The sequence below is a fragment of the Pocillopora verrucosa genome, chromosome 6, assembly GCF_036669915.1.
Source record: "Pocillopora verrucosa isolate sample1 chromosome 6, ASM3666991v2, whole genome shotgun sequence".
Taxonomy (NCBI): Eukaryota; Metazoa; Cnidaria; class Anthozoa; order Scleractinia; family Pocilloporidae; genus Pocillopora; species Pocillopora verrucosa.
Genome location: NC_089317.1, coordinates 5864947 through 5882910, shown reverse-complemented (window position 1 = coordinate 5882910; position 17964 = coordinate 5864947). Strand labels below are relative to the sequence as shown.

General features: G+C 38.9%; 2 protein-coding genes across 2 annotated transcripts in view; one reads left to right on the top strand and one right to left on the bottom strand.

Annotated features, from left to right (window-relative positions):
* Positions 1–4932, top strand: part of LOC131786089 (protein amalgam) — a 10181-nt gene extending 5249 nt beyond the window's left edge. Inside the window, exons 4-7 of the mRNA XM_059103077.2 lie at positions 124–363; positions 1110–1382; positions 2673–2711; positions 3044–4932. Of these exons, the coding sequence (XP_058959060.2) occupies positions 124–363; positions 1110–1382; positions 2673–2711; positions 3044–3276 (785 nt within the window). The 3' untranslated portion in view covers positions 3277–4932. The remainder of the gene's footprint in view (positions 1–123; positions 364–1109; positions 1383–2672; positions 2712–3043) is intronic.
* A 12-nt stretch (positions 4933–4944) lies between these two features.
* Positions 4945–16450, bottom strand: LOC131786088 (ATP-binding cassette sub-family C member 4-like). The gene is made up of 7 exons (XM_059103075.2): positions 16348–16450; positions 11891–12435; positions 11183–11562; positions 9311–10641; positions 8520–9090; positions 7706–7842; positions 4945–6625 (listed from the first exon to the last, which is right to left on the bottom strand). The coding sequence occupies exons 2-7, from the start codon at positions 12422–12424 to the stop codon at positions 5754–5756; spliced, it is 3825 nt and encodes a 1274-aa protein (XP_058959058.2). The 5' UTR covers positions 12425–12435; positions 16348–16450; the 3' UTR covers positions 4945–5753.
* Between the last annotated feature and the right edge of the window lie 1514 nt (positions 16451–17964).

The window sequence follows — 17964 nt, the reverse complement described above, 5'->3', positions numbered from 1 at the left end:
GGACTTACTAAATGTAATGATATGATTTCATATTGTACACTAAAGATTATGACGTGACGCAAGTTTATGTTATGTGACGTTATGTGAACTGATGTTGATTAGCAAAATCCCCTGTTAATGTAGAACCCCAAGACATTACTATCCAGATAGTGGAAGGTGACGTCCTCAACATCACGTGTCGCACCTTAATGTACGGACGTTCTTCGGTGTCATGGCTGAAAGATAACAAACTTATTGAGAATGAAGACGAAAAGACTCTCTTCCTTGGAAATGTCAGCAGATCGCAAGCAGGAGAGTACATTTGTGTGTCGCTGTCACCATATGGAAATCACAGTTCACCAGTTACTACCGTTGATGTGTTATGTGAGTTCAGTTCAAAGTAATAAAAATCTTTAGGTCTGCGAAACTTAAGGGGCCGGTCATTTACACGAAGTCTAGCCTTAACCTCGGTTTTACGCAATCCGAGGGCCTCGGGCTTTCTCTATAAGAGGTTTGATTTGATTAAATAAAAGTCTCTCCATTGTAAGCTTTTATTCATCTTGACGCTGTTCACAATGATAAATGTTTTGATAAAAGGTTCGGCTTAAATAAGGATTTTTTAGAACGCAGTTTTGTTAACCAGCGATTAAGCTTTGTTTTACAAACCAACCTTTCGGGTTTTGTTAATCGGATATGATTTCAAGTACTTTTGATTCCCTATTCGGCCACGTATCCCAAAAGATCCACAATCCTGCTTGAAGGGTAAGGTAAATCCTAAATATTAACACACGCAAAATAAATTATCTTTACAATGCTAGAGTAGAAAATGACAACCAAAAATACTTGTTTTATTTTTTTTTATTGCACTTCTTAAAAATCTGGGCTTGAGCAGAAAATTTTTGAGAAGGGGGGGGAAGGGTTGGGTGGGGTAAAGGCAAACGCATGAGCTTTGGCTGAAAGGGCAGGGACAGGACAAGTATTTTTTTACTAAAGCCCCCTCAGCCCCTCCCTCTACGTGGTCCCTGTCAATTAGTTACTGGATCATTCTCTTTTCTCGGTTTTGAAAAAGTAAAAGTGGGCTTATATCAAACGAAGCAGGTTTTTCTAACCATGATAAAATTTACACTTAGACCCTCCAAAAATACAAACCGGTGATGAGCAAGTATTGGTGGAGTTATTGAGAGGGCATTCCACGCCGCTTACATGTATAGCCTCTGGAAATCCATCCCCGGTATTAAGTTGGCACAGGCAAAGAGATGGGATCAGCGAGACATTTAAAAATCCCTCGAACTCAAGCTCTCTGGTAGTCACCCCTATAAATGACACAGACTTTACAAGTTACACGTGCATAGCAACAAACAAAATGGGATCGGATCAGGTGACATTTATATTGAAGGAAAAAGGTTGGTGATAGTTTAGTCATAATTCTTCTTTGACTTTGTAACCTTAAACGTTAGAGCAGCAGCAATCAGAGAAACGAACGAACTAAGGACTCACTAAATGATTAACTGACTGACTGACTAACTAATTGAGTGACTGATTGACTGACTGACTAATTGAGTGACTGACTGACCGACTGATTGACTGACTGCCTGATTGATTGATTGACTGATTTACTGACTAATTGACTGACTGACTGACTGGTTGACTGACTGACGGACTAATTGAATAACTGACTGACTGGGTAACTGACTAACTGACTGACCGACTGACTAACTGAATGACTGCCTGACTGAGTAACTGAATAATTGACTGACTGACTGACTGGCTGACTGACAAACTGAATGACGGACTGACTAACTGACCGACTGGCTGACTAACTAACTGAATGAATAACTGACTGATAAACTAAATGAATGACTGACTGGCTGACCGACTGACCTACTGAATAACTGATTGACTGACCGACTGATTGACAGACTAGCTGTAGAACCAAACAATCCACTGACTGGATGGCCCTCCGACTAACCCACCAACCCACTGTCTGACTGACCGACTGACTCCCTGACTGATCTACCCACTCACCCACTAAGGGACGAACAATTCAGAAATACAATGATCAAAAGAATAAGTTACTTACCTTTATATCGAGTGGATAAATTAATAAATTAGCGAACGAGAAAAGGAACTGGCAAAGGATAGTATAATCAGCTAACCGAGTCTTTTCTAAATATTACCTGAGCAACTGCATGAATATTCCATCAACTCTGGTATTGCTGAGATTTTTTAATCAAAGGAAGCATCATTGTCGAGTGGCGAGTTGGTTGGATTCATTCTCCAAATGTCCAGGTTCGAGCCTCGCTCTGACTTAAAGGTACATTTCTTCCTGATAGACCCGAGTCCATCTCTTCAACCCCGTTTGCCAGTTCGCCACCACCCGGCAGCTTTGCTTCCTACCGGAGAGAGTTTTGTAGTTGTGTATGATCGTCTGAGTGGAATTCCTATATAATAAGAAGCTGAGTTCTTCTACTATAAATAAAACAGTTTTGATTACTGCTAAATTCTTTCCGATGTTTACCATAACGACCACAACGTAGAATTTTCTGACAAAAAACGCACCTACGTGCATAGGAAATCATCAAGATCTTTTGGCGTACGGAGAATACACGCGAACTGATATTGTGCTGGTTTTCAGTAATTTGACCGATTTTATGTCCATTTTAAATCGCATCCCATGTCATTCATTTTCTTAGCTGACAAGCCAGCAAGCGAATCAGGAACTCAAGATCCAGGTACAAGCCATCTCGATGATAGAGCTGTTGTTTTCATCCACGAACTTGGTTTCAGTTGATCTAATATTGCTGTGTGAAGGATATATTTTCTCTATCGTATTTAGTTTCTCAATCAGCTCTTCATAAAATCATAAAAATTCTGACGACGATTTCTTTTCCCCGAGCTTTTAACTTCATGTACTCCACATTGTAAATAAGAGTACTTTCTTAGTCCAGAGAAATATCATACAAATCTTTGTAGGAGAAAATTCTACTCGTCTCTTGATGAAACCCTTGCATTTTTCAATTGTATCGTTTCCTATCAAATCGAATCATTCTATTTTCTTTCTTAGGTCAAACTAGAATGAGCGGCCAGGGCCACAGCAGCTTAGTGATGTACATGTGCGTTGGTGCTGGAATTGCTGTGCTTGCTGTTAGTTTGGTAATGGCGTATGTTTACTGGCGAAAACAGCGGGGAAACTCGAAGAATTGCTGCACACGTAGCATTGAACGAGACGGGGCCGAAAGAATCCCTTTAGGTCCACAAGATGAGGACACTAAAACAGCTGAGAGTTTGCAGGCCTAGAGATACGTTCAAAGGTGGGGCTGGAAACTAGCCGTGGAACCATTTTTCAATTTTCCAGGAGGTTAAAGGTGTTAGATGATAAAATTACAATTATAGTTAATCTACAATGACGTAAGGGTTTCCTGTATTGGTGTTGGAAAGAAAAGTAATGGAAATGTTATTTTATTCTAAGTCATTTAATGTAAATTATAAAAAGGGGAGGTTGATTACTTCGTACTCCTTCTTGGTGGTCTCATCTTAAGGGTCGAGTTTGATCACGTTCTTCTTGTGAGTTTGGCCACGTTCTCCTAGTGAGTTTAATCACGTTTTCTTCGTTGTGATCGTAAGGTTGACATGGAACTCGTGATAAGCCATGTTCTTAAATAAGTTAATTTGTTAGTCCAGGAAGAGTAAATCTCCCTGGTAATAGGTCGTGTTCGACACCTTCGTGTTCCCAGAGGTAATTTAAGGGTAAACAGGTGATGCCCCTCATGTTTCGCAACAAGAAGCAATTTGGGGGAGGTACTTGTGAGCGCCTTTCTTCTTTAACTCTTGTGACCAAGATGTTGTTATGTAACAATCTTTGAAGGTGATTTTCTCTTAAGATACACTTTCAGGTATAAATAATACTCTACACCAAGGTTATTTGTAATTTTTATATTGCCGATCTCGTTTCTGTTCTGGCTGATCTCGACCGTAAAGATATGAAAATTAGGGAAGAAGTTGATTTTGTAACTGCGTAGACAACCCTAAGGTGCTAACTCAGTATGTGGGAACTATAATACGTAGTCAAGCGTGATTCGCTAGTTGAGATGGTACAATGACGACACAAGAAGATTGACGGCTTAAAAATGTCATCCACAGTGTCACCTTTATAAGCGGAGACTCTAGTTTTCCCTGTTATATTGAAGCTAGTCCCCATTGTAACAACTTAAGAAGAAAAGTAATTAAAGAAGGATCAACCAAACCACAAACGAGTGTTAGAGAAATTAATTCTAACAAAGGAGCCATTGGTGATATTTATGTTGTTTGGTCTGTGCATACTACGCGTGTATTAGCCTTCATTGCATTTCGTTCCTTATTTAACTTATCATATCGTTTTTCTTTGACGAATGACTCGATAGTATTCTAAAATTGGGGCCATATAATCAATAAATTCATAAAAAAAAGTACATCAAGACAGAACCCCAATCGTGTGCGAGGAAAAATAGGTAGTCCCCCTAGCTAATCCAACCATTAAGCTTTGCACGAAGTCTTTTTTTATTGGGTGTGTATACCGTGTTTAGCTCTCACTTTGGGAGGTTGGTGGAGTTTTCATGCGTGATGGATGATCAGGGCAAAGCATGTTCCTTGACTCACGAGTTTAATGAAAGAGGGGCATGCCTCATGATCACCAATTGAAAAGGGTGACTTGACTTCCAAATTCTACGTTTCCCGACAGTTATTTGTGTTAAGGCCGTTGCACACGACTCAGCCTCTCACCCTTAAGAAGACCATTAATTTGTAAGTCACGTGAGACACCTTTCATTTAATTTTCTGTCCATTTTTAGTTACAATGAATCCATGATTTGAAAATTACGAGAGGTAAAGAAAATAAGTAGGAGAATGAAAATAGTGAAAATACTAAAGAAATCTTGTAAATATGCTAAGAAAAATTGAATAAAGGAAAATATTGAGTAGTACAGTACGGATCATGATAAATGATATATTTGGGTGGCAGGCTGCCAGAAACCACAAGCCTTTTACAAGGAGCTTCCCAATGGAATGAGAACAAAAATAACATCGATTATGTGATATGATATAATTATATGATGTGATCACATTACATTACTAATGTAGAAGAAACATTAATAGCTTCAGTAAACATGAAAGTTGGGTCTACGAAGTTGTAAATTGTATCAAACTTACTCATTGGTTCGAAAAGCCCGCGGTTTTTTTGTTCTTCCAATTTGTCTGATATCCAGAAAATTCGGAAGTTTTCTTCTAAGCTGCCCGCCCAGAAATGAAGGGTATTTTTGCTCAACGGTGAGAAAATGTAATGGAAGAAAAGGGTAAAAAATGCACGCAGCGATCTTGAAAGGTATTTTGGGTATCTGTTAATCAACGAATTTTAGTACGCAAAATAAGTAGATAAATTGATCAAACTCGCGATGCCTCGCCCTTATATTGACTTTTTCATAGATTTCCCTGAAATCATTTGGTCAAGGTAAAGGAACGGTGATCTGAAATCTATCCATGATACCTTTCAGGGTATACCAATCGGATCGCGCAAATGAAGCGTACCTTTCAATCATGAAGAGGTAGGTAATGTATACGCTGTCTAATAAAGCTATCCATTCAATTAAAAGCATGGCAAAAGCAGTGTGCTATCAAAGCTCTGATAATATACGTGAACAAATTTTAGCATGCTCGCATCTTGACAAAGATAATGTCCGCGAACAAATATCCGTGCATTAATTGCGCCAAATGAAGGCTATTGCCCATAAATTGGGAAAACTCTATGTTAGGTGCTTGCTAGCCTCATCCAAACTGTCATATTCGGATATATTGCCATTATGGAAAACAAGAATCTTGTCACAGTCCTGAATAGTGTGTAATCGATGCGCTATAATGATGACTGTGGAGTTCTTGAGCATCTTGCCTACTACCTTCCAAATGGTTTGTTCTGTATCTGGATCCACGTTCGCAGTAGGCTCGTCCAAGATGACGATTTGATTTCGTTGCAACAGCACACGGGCCAAACAAATCAGCTGCCGCTCTCCGACACTTACATTCGACCCATGTTCTAATAACTCATAATTCAGCTGTCCATCGAGCCTTTCTACAAAGTCTCTCATCTGCACATCCTCTAGCACTTGCCACAGATCAGCATCTTCGAACCGCTCTTCGAAATCAAGATTTTTCCGCAAAGGGCCACCAAAGATGACGGGGTCTTGGCCAAGGATGGATATGAATCGTCTAGCCGCCTGTATGTTGAGATCTTTCAATCCAATGCCGTCAACTATTACTTGTCCGTTTGGGTCAGGCATGCGCATAAGACCCGCAACAATTGATGATTTCCCGGCTCCTGTACGTCCCGCCACTCCGATCTTTGCACCTCCTTTAATTGACAGATTGATGCCCTTCAGCACTTGCGGACCGCCAGGATAGTACGTCAGTGAAAAGTCTTGGAATGTGATATTTCCTTCGCTTGGCCATCGCGCCGGTGGAAGTCTTTCCTGTTTGTATCCGGGCTCAGGATCAATCTTGGTGTATGCCATCACTTGTTCCACTGACGTCATAAAAGTCTCGACATCTGCTAATTCTCTGACAGTGAGTTCAGTTATGGCAACAGTCTGGATGATGTAAGCAAGAGATAGTCCCGCAAAAGCTGAAAGGCGAAATAGAAACGACACATGAATCTCCTCAGAAAAAATACCCTTGTATTTTTTAGTTGATTCTACATCTATTTGAGTTTCGTCTTTATTGAAAGATTAGCTTTTGCCTTTTGATGCTTCTGGTATGTGGCGTTATACTAAGGATAATGGCGTGAGACAAATTAAATGCTTTGAGGTTTATAGGTAGATCTTATTTTACAGAACTTTTCTAAAATGGCAAGGGAAATCGGGCCAACATTAGCTGACAACCCAGAATATTATAAGGATGACTAATTGATTCAGAAAACCACCAGGTGTCACCTGGTATTGTTCTTACGAAGAATGCCAAATAGCTTGTCAAGGCTGTCAACTCACTGACAAGGAGAGGTTCTTTGTATACGACAAATAATGCCTGCTTGGATCGTCAAGATCAAGGAAACCTGCCTCTATACTTGCTAAAGGCCCTTGACCTGAACACCATTATTACGGTAGTGGATCTGGAGCAACTTCAGAATACCCCGCAACTTATTTACATGTCATTGAATAAGAATAACGTCTATTGTTTTATGCCTCGATCTTCAAAGCCTCCCGACACATGTAAATGAGTTGCGGGGTATTCTGAAGTTTAGCCGTGGATCTCTTTCCATACCATTCCTTGCAATTTTGATTTGAATTGAATATACTGAATTTAGCAATCAAAATTATGTGCGCATTTAGGCATAGTTCAACTAGTGCTATATGTCCTCAATCAATGTCAGCCGCCTGCGTCCCTAGGGTAATGACACAAGATTAGCTTTTGAGGTGCTATGGCGCACATTTATATCAAATCTGGATACCGTTGTTATTGTTGTTGTTGCTTGTCGTTTTCTCATCGTTCTTCAGTTTATGCCTTATCTTCTGTTATCAACAGCATTAACCTAGGTAAACTAGTTATCCATGAGATAACATCAATTTTTCTTCAAAAAAATCTTTCACAAAGGAGGCTGGTAATACAATGTGCACGTGGAATTTTATGATTCAAAAGAACCATGGAACGTGGACCAAGTTTTGACACCTGGTTTCCTGCGAGACCAAAAGTAAACAGTTTTACTCACCGGCATCCTGTGACATCAATATCGATGCGAGAGCCACTACGGTCACTAATAGGCAGGACAGAAGACTCAGGCGGACACAAAGCCATCTCGCGCCTTGTTTCCACGTGACACCAGCCTGATTGTGGAGATCTTGATGCCTTTGGGGAAAAAATTATTTGAAGTTAACCACTACCAGCAAACCATTTCAATGGCTGAAAATTTAAATGATGTTAATAATGCTGTAGTTTTTTTCGTTATAATAACAAAGTTAGTGATAATGATAATACTAATAATAATAATATCAATAATATCTCCCTATCCCTAGTGCATACAAAGTTTGGTTCAAATCTACTTTTTCGTGTGTGAATCAAATTTCAGTGTGTCCTACCCTCTTTAGCTTGGCAATGTTAATTCAAGAGATCTGAGAGATAACGTATGCATAAGATGAAATTGGAAGCGAGCTGAAAAAATCAGGAACAAAAAAATCAAACTTTACGGGAGTACAATTTATTAACCTAATAGTTTGAAATGTCTTATGGAGGGAATTTTGCTTATCTGCGCCCGCAGGATGTCATTTATCGGCCGGGTTTTTATCTTTTTTGCTTTTATGGTATGTTTTTTTAAGTCTATCCTATACAATTTTTCTGTCTATTCATTTTTTTTAAATCTTCATTTCATTTTTATCATTTGTTATGTTTTTGAAAAGAAAACCTCGCTGCACGTGGCTCCTATCCTAAGACTTAGGCGCACTGTTCCCCCGTTCCATTGCTCGACAAGACTGACATGAATATCTGAAATGTATCTGCAACATGTACCAAAAATATCAAACATGTACCTGTGAAACTTATCCTCAAAAGCTCTCTGTCTGCTTCTTGTTCTAATAGTATCCAGGCCATTCATGGTTTCCGCTAAATGAGACAAGACCGGACTACGAGATGCTACCTCTAATCTTTTCAGGTCTCTAGATGTCTTAAGGTAATATCTCGTGATAAAACCGACCAGGACAGCAACCGGTAAAAAGACGATCAGAAGCCAGGGATTTGCGACGATTGGTAGAGTAAACGTGGTCAAAAGTAGCAGCGACAGCTGTATCGAGAGTAGAAACTTTTGGGGAAGTATTTCATCCATACATCCGATGTCCTCGGAGAATCTGTTGAGAATTCTACCCAAGGGATTAGAATCAAAGAAAAGAACTGGCGCTCGTAGGACAGCTATCACCATATTGTCATGAAGTCTTTCAGTACATTTTAAGCTCACTAACAAGAACACAGCTGCTCTTACGTAGATAAAAATGACGGACGCAAGAACTAAACAACCATAAATGATAAGTGTGCTCTTGTATCGCTGCTCCCCTGGTGGTCTCTTCACCAAAAACGCCAGCCACACATTTGGAGCCACAAGAATTCCTGGGAAAGAAAATGGGAGAATCGTTTGAAGCCAGATCGAGTAGTGTTGATGTAATGCATTCTCTATTGGCATCAAAATGGCTTTTTAAGAAAGTAAGTTTTAATATTTACTTAACCACAACACATCTCTTGCCTTCTAAGAAGGATAGGTACAAGGCTACACTCCTCAATAAACATGAGCTTGCTTTTTCGAAAGACAAAACTGACTGAACTGGCTTACCCTGGGCAACAAGAAAAAAACAAATTGTTGCAATGATCGGTAAGGTACTAATTCCGCTTCTAAAGTAGCTCCAGTACAGCTTAGATGACACATTTCCACTAAAGCGACCTTCCTCAGAAATCTCCATATCCTTTCCTCTACTGGTTAGTTGTACCATTCCTTCCTCTCCCTTTTTGCTCTTTTCCATGTTAGCGCTGTCAGACTTTAGTTCTTTCGGATCATTGTGGAACTGTGTAACAGTGCCGCCATTTAGAATGCATCTTTCTTGAAGCTCCGAAAATTTACCCTTTCCAAGTAATTTACCTCGGTACAGCACAATCACTTGGTCGGCTTCTTTTAAGTGTTCCTCTTGGTGAGCAGCTATCAATCGTGTTTTGTTTCCTAACAGCCCCATGATGCAGTTTTTCATGATATGTTGGCCAACTTTCAAATCCACCGCACTTAGAGGATCATCTAACAAATACAGATCTACATCTAGGTATATCGCCCGCGCCAAACTAATTCTTGCGCGCTGACCTCCACTCAGAGTGGCACCTCGCTCACCAACAAATGTTTGGTCACCGTTAGGAAACCTCCCAATGTCTTCTACAAGGGCGCAAACCTCGGTTGTTCTAGCGTACCTGATCTCATCGTAAGGCTGACCGAATAAAATGTTTTCCCTAATAGTTCCAGAGAAGATCCAAGCTTTCTGGGGTACATAGACGAACGTTCCACCAAAAGAAATTGTTCCACTCACGTTTGACAACTCGCCAGCGATTGCCGAGAGTAGAGTAGATTTTCCGCTGCCAACTGCTCCAGTGACCGCTGTGAAACTCTTTAGCGTGGTGTCGAACTCCACATCTTGTAATATGAATGTATCCTTCCTTTTCGTTTGTTTGTGCGTTAAACTCGAAACACGCAAATTTTCCTGTGTTTCACGGTCATTTTGGCTATCACTTTTTTTATCATACATGGCTTCCGTGAAATCCATTAAACTATTCTGCGGGTTCCCCATAATGACTGGGCTTTTTTCTACATCCCCTTTCTTCTTAGAGAACCTGTTAGAAGAAGTCAAAGGCAAGTTTTCAAGAAGAAGGTAGTCTTCTATCCTACTGAGGGAGACGTAAGCTTCATACGTTTTCAAGAAACCTTGGGCTAAATCAGTACAGACACTTCGCTTGAGGACGTTAATGTAAGAAAGGATCAGGAAGACCACACTGGGCGTGAGAGGCTGACCAGTTAACACGAGAGAGATGACAGACAGCAGGGTCGCTATTGGGGCAGCAGTGTACTCCAGAGTAGCAATGCAAGACAGCACTGTAGTGTTCTTTCGTATGATGCCAATTTCTTTTCTGTAAGTAAAATGTAAGGATGCTCCATGTTAATACAAATGATTGACGTATGATAGCGAAAATGTATATTTTGATGAACAAACCGGGCCTAACGCGCCAACTTTTGATTGGAAAGTGGCACTAGATAGAAATGAGCTGACACAGGAGCATCTCTGAAGATGTCTATCGGTAAAAAAAAAGACACTCTACGGTCGAGTCAAAGAAATTTAGCGTTAACTATTTTCGAATGTCTCGGCCGCACAAATCAGTTAAGAAAAAGAGGATTTGCGATGGTTAGCCACCGAGGAGGGGTGTAATGTTGCTATCAATGCGTTTTATCTTTGAGTGAGGGTTGGTCTGTGTTTACAACTAACTCTGAGTGATATCTTTTCTATATCCATTGTAAGTCAAACATGTGCTGTATTCTATTTCGAAGCAAGAAAAATATCCAAAAATCATAGTTTTTGAAATTTTTAGTTAAGCTCAATATTCAGATTGCGTTGAAACGAAAAGATAAAGTTCGAAGCAGTTTTAATGATGATTTTACAATGATTCCCAGTACCTCCTTTTGCTCCGTATTTTCTCGCGATAACCATTCTCACACGCAAATGCTTTTATCGTGCGGATCCCAGAAACCACTTCAGTTATCAGGGAAAGTCGCTGATCAGTCTCCGCTGCGGTTCGCTGGCGCATTAGGGCGTTCATACTGGAAAGCTCGGCGTAATATGGCACAAGAACACATAAGAAAATCACTCCCAAGACGGCCTGCCAGCCAATAAAGAAGGCAAGGATAAACGAAGCCAAGAAAATGTCCAGCCATACATAAGCTAAGGGGAAAAACCAATAGGGCGCTTCTACCATCCTCTGAACATCGTTTGATATTAGGTCAATCACCCGACCAGTTGAAACGTTCACCAAGGTATCCTTGCTAAGAAGGAGAGTCTGAAATTAAAGAAATTACGAGCAAGCAATTAGATTACTATCTCGGATTATAAAGAAGTAGAAAACTTTCTTGCAATTAAAGTTCCGAGGAACGGTCCTTATCGTGGATTTTCCATCCTTAGGAGAGTAAGAAGGTTGCAGCTTTCCTTTCTTACCTACGTGTCTCGTACAGTTGTTGCCTATTCTATTATATACCCTGGAAGTACGTGCATGATTCGGTGGGTATGCAGATTTCCACCTCTGATTCTCTCCCATTCCTGTTACTTTTCATTACTCAAACAAAGTGACTGTACAGAGAAAGGCAAAATAGGTCCTCTCAGGTGCTTACCTTGATGTAAACGAGACCTTTAAGGGCGCTGCTGACTTTTATTCCAAACAGTTCGCTGCAATATGCCCGATGATGGAGTCCAAAGGAGCCTATCAAAGGACTAATGCCCATTGCTATGGCAACTCCGTACGTCATAAGAGTGTAGTGGTGATCATCTGAGGTCAGTGCTGAGATTAGATATGCAAGAAGCAGAGGCTGAATCATACCGTTTATAAAATTTAAAGCTTCTGAAAAAATAATAGTAGCCACTTCCCGAAAAGTAACAGTTTTTATAATGCTTCTCCAAAGTCTCGGTCTTCTACCACTTTCTTGGCTCTTTGTAATTTCACTGTTCCATTTCTTTTGAAGCTTTTTCGTGGTTGAGAAAGAAGTATGTTCTTCTGAAAGAGGTAGAAAGTCCTTCTCGTCTAAATTTCGCTTGTTGCCCGTCTTGAAAACATCACTCATCTGATGGAAGAAGAGAAGGGACAAAAACGACTCTCTGGATTCCTCAACTTCATTGGTAGAGAGTTTTTTATATCCTTGGCTTTCCATATTTTCAGACACTGGATGTGAGAAAAGCAAACAAACATCAATAAATGTTCCCAAGATAACCCAAGATTTCTTGTCATGCAGTGATCGGTTATCTTTTCCTGTCCCTGCTGATTGCAGAACAGATACGGAGCCATAATTCTCTTGGTAAACCATACCTCCCTTGCTTAAGCCAGAATTTCTGTGTGAAGAAAATCAGTTTCCTTAATAATCATAACCATTACAAATTCCTCAATTCTTATTGGTGCATTCGCAGCTTTATTTTTCACTAATCATTCTGTACAGTTGTAATCGGACACCTGTTATTTGACAGTTGAAGTAGCCAATCATACTAGGTTCACTCAGCTTAATGCACCAGTCACAGAATTGATCACAATAACAAAAGCAAAAACCACTTATCCAAAGAAAAACTAGGGAATTTCCAAAATGGAGGAATTTTTAATTAAAGACATTGTCTCCACTGGAGATATTTGTTCTAGGTGTAGTTGTTTTTTTTTCGGAAATTGAATGATCATGATTAATTGGTAACAAGATTTATTGTCGGCCAATTCTGTCCATAATCATATTCGTGATAAACAAATCCATAAATAAACTCCCACTTCACGGTCCTCCGATTTTGTTAGTCACTCTATGATTACAGACCGAATTGGACTCCACTCAGTCCTATTACATCATGTATACAATCGGTTTTATGAAATAATTCCTGATTACAAGAAGCAAATAAAAAATAAAACGAGCGGCAGAATTTTGAAGAACCGGTTTATTTTCAAATCCTATGCTATTGATCTGAAAAATTTTTAGACTTTGCTTAATAATTTTCCGGATTTTTTACCTCCATTTTGAAATCACTTGTGACCTTTGCAGTCTGATTGGCTCTCATCAGTGCGATTTATTCTCGAATCGCTCCATTTTTTGCTCTAAGTTACATCATTTTCCCAGTTAATGAGGAAGCTTTAACAAAACACAATAAATAAACCGATTTGGAGGCTTTTTTAGAGTAATCAATAAAATTGCAGAAAAATTACAGAGAGATAAATTTTGCAAATTTCTACCAACCAGCTCACTACTGGATCAGTAAAAGTTTTATACAGACCAAAAAAACCTGTATTTCAGAGACTGTATTTTTCTATTTCACGGTCGATGTAATAGAGTGTTAATTGAACTGAGTGAAGTGCAATTTTGGTCTAAAATCATATTTGTGATTTCAAGTCACGCCTATGATTTCAGACCTAATGAGATACATAAAAAAAAATACTCAGTTCTGCTTGGTTAAGGTAAATGCAGTTTTTAGGTAATTCAATGCAGAAGGGGGTTAATTCAGTTAATTCAGACTGAACAATTCCTTTCACTGTTTAGCCGGACTTTGAACGTTTTTGCGCCTTAAAGATGTGAAAATATCATTGTAAAATTGTTTTGATCGTACGCGGTTGTTTTGACCGAACGCACAATGTCACTTGCAGGGTATGAACAGATTATTTTTGCACTCGATGGGCGCACTTTGCTCCTGCATAATTATGATAACTTATCTCGTATTTTTTCATGTATACTATTAATACGTAGTCACATGATTTCGAGTGCAATTTGGAATAAATAAGCATTTGTAAATTTTTTCAAAGACAAAGAAATTGCACGAGCCCTACGGGTTCGTGCAATTTTGTTAGTCTTCGAAAACATTTACTCGTGCTTATTTATTTCAAATTGCACTCGAAATCATTTGATAACCTATGCAAACTACACTCCACTCAGTTCAGTTACCATTGTTTAGTTGATCCTATTAATTAGGCGCAAATCTTTATCGAAACTTCTATTGTTGTGATCAATAGAAGGGAGGCTTGTATTTTAACGCTAAAGTCCGATCCGTTTTATTTGAAAAGAAAAACCTACTTGTATGGAAAGCTTGGGTTCCGCTACCAACAATTTGTTTACATAACCAGATCCAATGTGCAGTGAATCGAGTGCTCTATTGGGGAATTTACTGCTCTTGCAGAAAAGAAAGCAAGGAAAATGAAAAGATTTCAAATATTTTGCATAAACAACCGCAGATAAATAAACAAGCGCTAATTGATACTTGTCGGTGCATGAGTAGATAGTGCGTGAACTAATGAGTGACCCATTTCGAGAAGGTGATTATATATCATAATAAGAAAGTGAAGTACTTCTAAAAAATATACAAATTTTAAACATTAAGCGGGGAGACACATTAAGACGAGAAAAAGACAGAATGTATTACACTCAACTGGCAAAAGAATTAAAACAACTAACCGGAATGTAGCGAAGTTGGCGTAAACCGTTCGAAAAAAGATAAAAGCTTTGCCTGTTAATTGTCTCCAAATCAAATGCCTTTTTTACGTCAATCACAAATATGTTGTCTAGCCAATTTCTTAACTCTTTTCTGCGCCAAATGATTTTACAATTAATGGCAATCACGTTTATTCAAGGCCTTTCAGCTGGATCATAAAGCATTTTCCCGAAGGAAAAATGAGTACTTCATTAATCATAACCATTACGATTTTCTCAAACGTGATTGGTGCATCAGATGCCTAAATTTTCTCTAATTATTCGTGGAGTTGTAATCTAACTGAGTAATCAGCCAGTTGGCTATATTCAGACACCTGGAATCGGGCAGTTTAAGCAGACAATCCTATTGAGTTCACTCAGCTCAATCTGCCAATCAAAGAAGTGATGACAATAACCATTTGAGATGCCCATTTCAGTAGGAGTGAAGGAAGACCTTTGTTTACAAACGCCATATATATCAATCTTATAGCATTGCTATCTGACTAGACTAAAATAAAGAGGCCTAATAGTCATACCTCGTCACTGATTCAATGAAACAATCTTTCCCTTATTTGTCTTTATGTTTTTGTGACAAAATTGATATTACCACAATTTACGTCATGCCGGTTGTTAGAAATTGCGTAGACCGCTCTCAAAATGCCGCGACAACTACGTAGCTCGCCTTTGATACAAAATGTTGAAATAATACTTAAAAATGTGCGATTTAATGCAAAATGCCGCAAACGTTGTTACAAATGCGTAGGTTATTACCAAATATATCGTTATTACAAAATGCCTCAGAACAGGACGATCTTTTGAAACGTCATAGAGAGCAGTTAAGCGTCACAATCGAACGGTGACTTTTTTACGCTTGAAATCGCTCTACGCCATTTGGTTGCTTCGAATACACTCCTTCCGTCTAAACGTAGTAAACATTGAAAGTAATGACCTGATCTTTTACTTTTTATGGAGTGACTTTTACTGTATACGAATATAGCACCTAACGCTAAGAGGACTCATTCACCATGACATATCCCGCCAATGTTCGAGAATTGTAGATGCGTTTATATCGGTACAATTTTCAGCTGAATGTACGTCTTAGAAATTTTCCGGTATTCTTTTGCCCATCTAAGAGATACTCTGCTATCTATGTTGTCATAATAATTAAACTGAGGACTATGTATGTGGCGTTATTGGGATCAAATTAAGATGCAATTTATTCTATGGCGTTTAGCAGTTTATACGGCCGCATTGTTGAGTTATGTTTCAACGTCTGACCGAATAATGTTGGACTCAATCATATTCGTTTAGACTGACAATCTAAATTTGGCAATACCAATGTACCTTTACAAACGCCAATTGAATTAAGTAATCACAGAGCAGAAATTTACGCCCTTTAAATGCCTTTTAAAGACGCTCTTTAAAGATCTTAGATATTTTCATAAATTCGCGAAAACGTTATGATCAAAAACTTGTTCAATTGAACCCTGAACTAAATGACGCTGACAGCACTCCATAAAGTTACTTTTACAAGGTAGCAAAAAGGGTTATATAATTCTGAAAGTAAGCACCTTCGAAACACTTGATTGTTTGACCAAAAAGTCTGATCTATGAATGTTAAGATTTTGACAAGTATCATAGAATCTTACCTCCAAAAACAGCGTCTTGTAACAGATATTTATAACAAAACTACCGATAGCCTTGATTTGTTTGCTATTTTCACATTCAACACCATCAACGCGCCACGCTGAAGTTTATCTATTTTGTTTATGCAAAATAGACGTCCTAAATACAATGGATTGTTCCCCTGGGGACCTCATTAAAGAACTATTGAATCAGCGGTGGTTAGGATCCTGGTAAACACAAAATCTGCAAAAAAAACTCCAGCGCCATCACTTCTGCCAATTTCTTTTCTTTTGACAAACGGGAGAGTGGATGACTGCACTGAGTAACATTTGAAGGGGAAACTTCTTCATATATTTGAAAAACCTTTAGAAGCCAAAGCCCAGCTAATGGTCACAGAACGTACCTGTAGGATGAAAATTTTATTTACCTCAGCCCTCGAACATTCAAATACTTTGCTAAGAGTATTTCACGCACGGAGGCTTGAACGACCGAAATCAATGAAAAATTACGCAACCTCAGACCTGGTCTTCGATTCTTAACCAAAGAGTATGTGCGAATCGACGCAATCTTCGATTGCCTGTGGATATTTTATATTCCTAAATTTAGTCTTCAAGCAACTGGTCACTAAAAAAAACCAATGAATTGACAAAAAAGCTTAAGAAATTATAGAATTCGGGTTCATTGAAGTCGTCAGTGCGTCTATGATCCTGAAGGCAAGAGCTGACTCGATTGGACATTATGGATCAAAAGATGACAGTAAGCACTCGTAGTTGCCGGAAAATCTGATGAGTTCAAGACTATCGTTTATGGATTACGCAAACCAAAACTCGTCCTAGATTAATGCAATCCTTGAATCACCATCGATAAAAACTAAGCCTTGTTCACAAAAAAAATAATGCTAAGCACTTATTGTTTTGTAAAACGGCTGAATGCAAAGCTTTCGATCCTGCCGTGAATTCGGCTTAAGGCAAATTCGGCTCCACCATCAAATTTGAACGCTGAATTTATATTTTCTCTTTAGCAATGACTTGACAATTTCTAAAATTAAGAACTATTTTTATGGGCTATTAAGAATACAAAGGAAGGAAGGAAGGTTCGAGCGAAATATCAAGCCGGCGACCTAGTCAACTAATATGAATTCGACCGTATCAGAATCTATTCGTATGATAATAGGAAGCTTTTTGTGTTGGATCCAATTCAGCTTGGCTTTGTTCTAGTGTTGTTTATTGTGGCGGCTTTTCAAACCTTGTTTTCTTCAGTTTTTGTTTGTATGTTCATGAGGACGTCTCATTTTCATCGTTCGTTTTAGAGTCTTTCACTGATAGCGAGTTATTGCTATCGAACGTATGTAAAAGGGGGACGCTGCTTACAGATTCTGCACTTACAAAATAACCTTTGTGGACTCCAAAAGGGAGACAACAATGGAAGCTGTGTATTTCCACTCTCGTAAAACACGCTTTATACAATGTTGTCCTTCATGCTTAAATTATTTTTAATTTCGATCTTTTGGTTTATGCTTTCGTTTTACAGCACAGACAAAAACTTGAAACACCATGTTATCAGCATCATTCGAGTGACTCGCGATCATACCAAACACCGCTTTCAAATGGCAACCGTGGGGTGAAGCTAATTCGAACCTG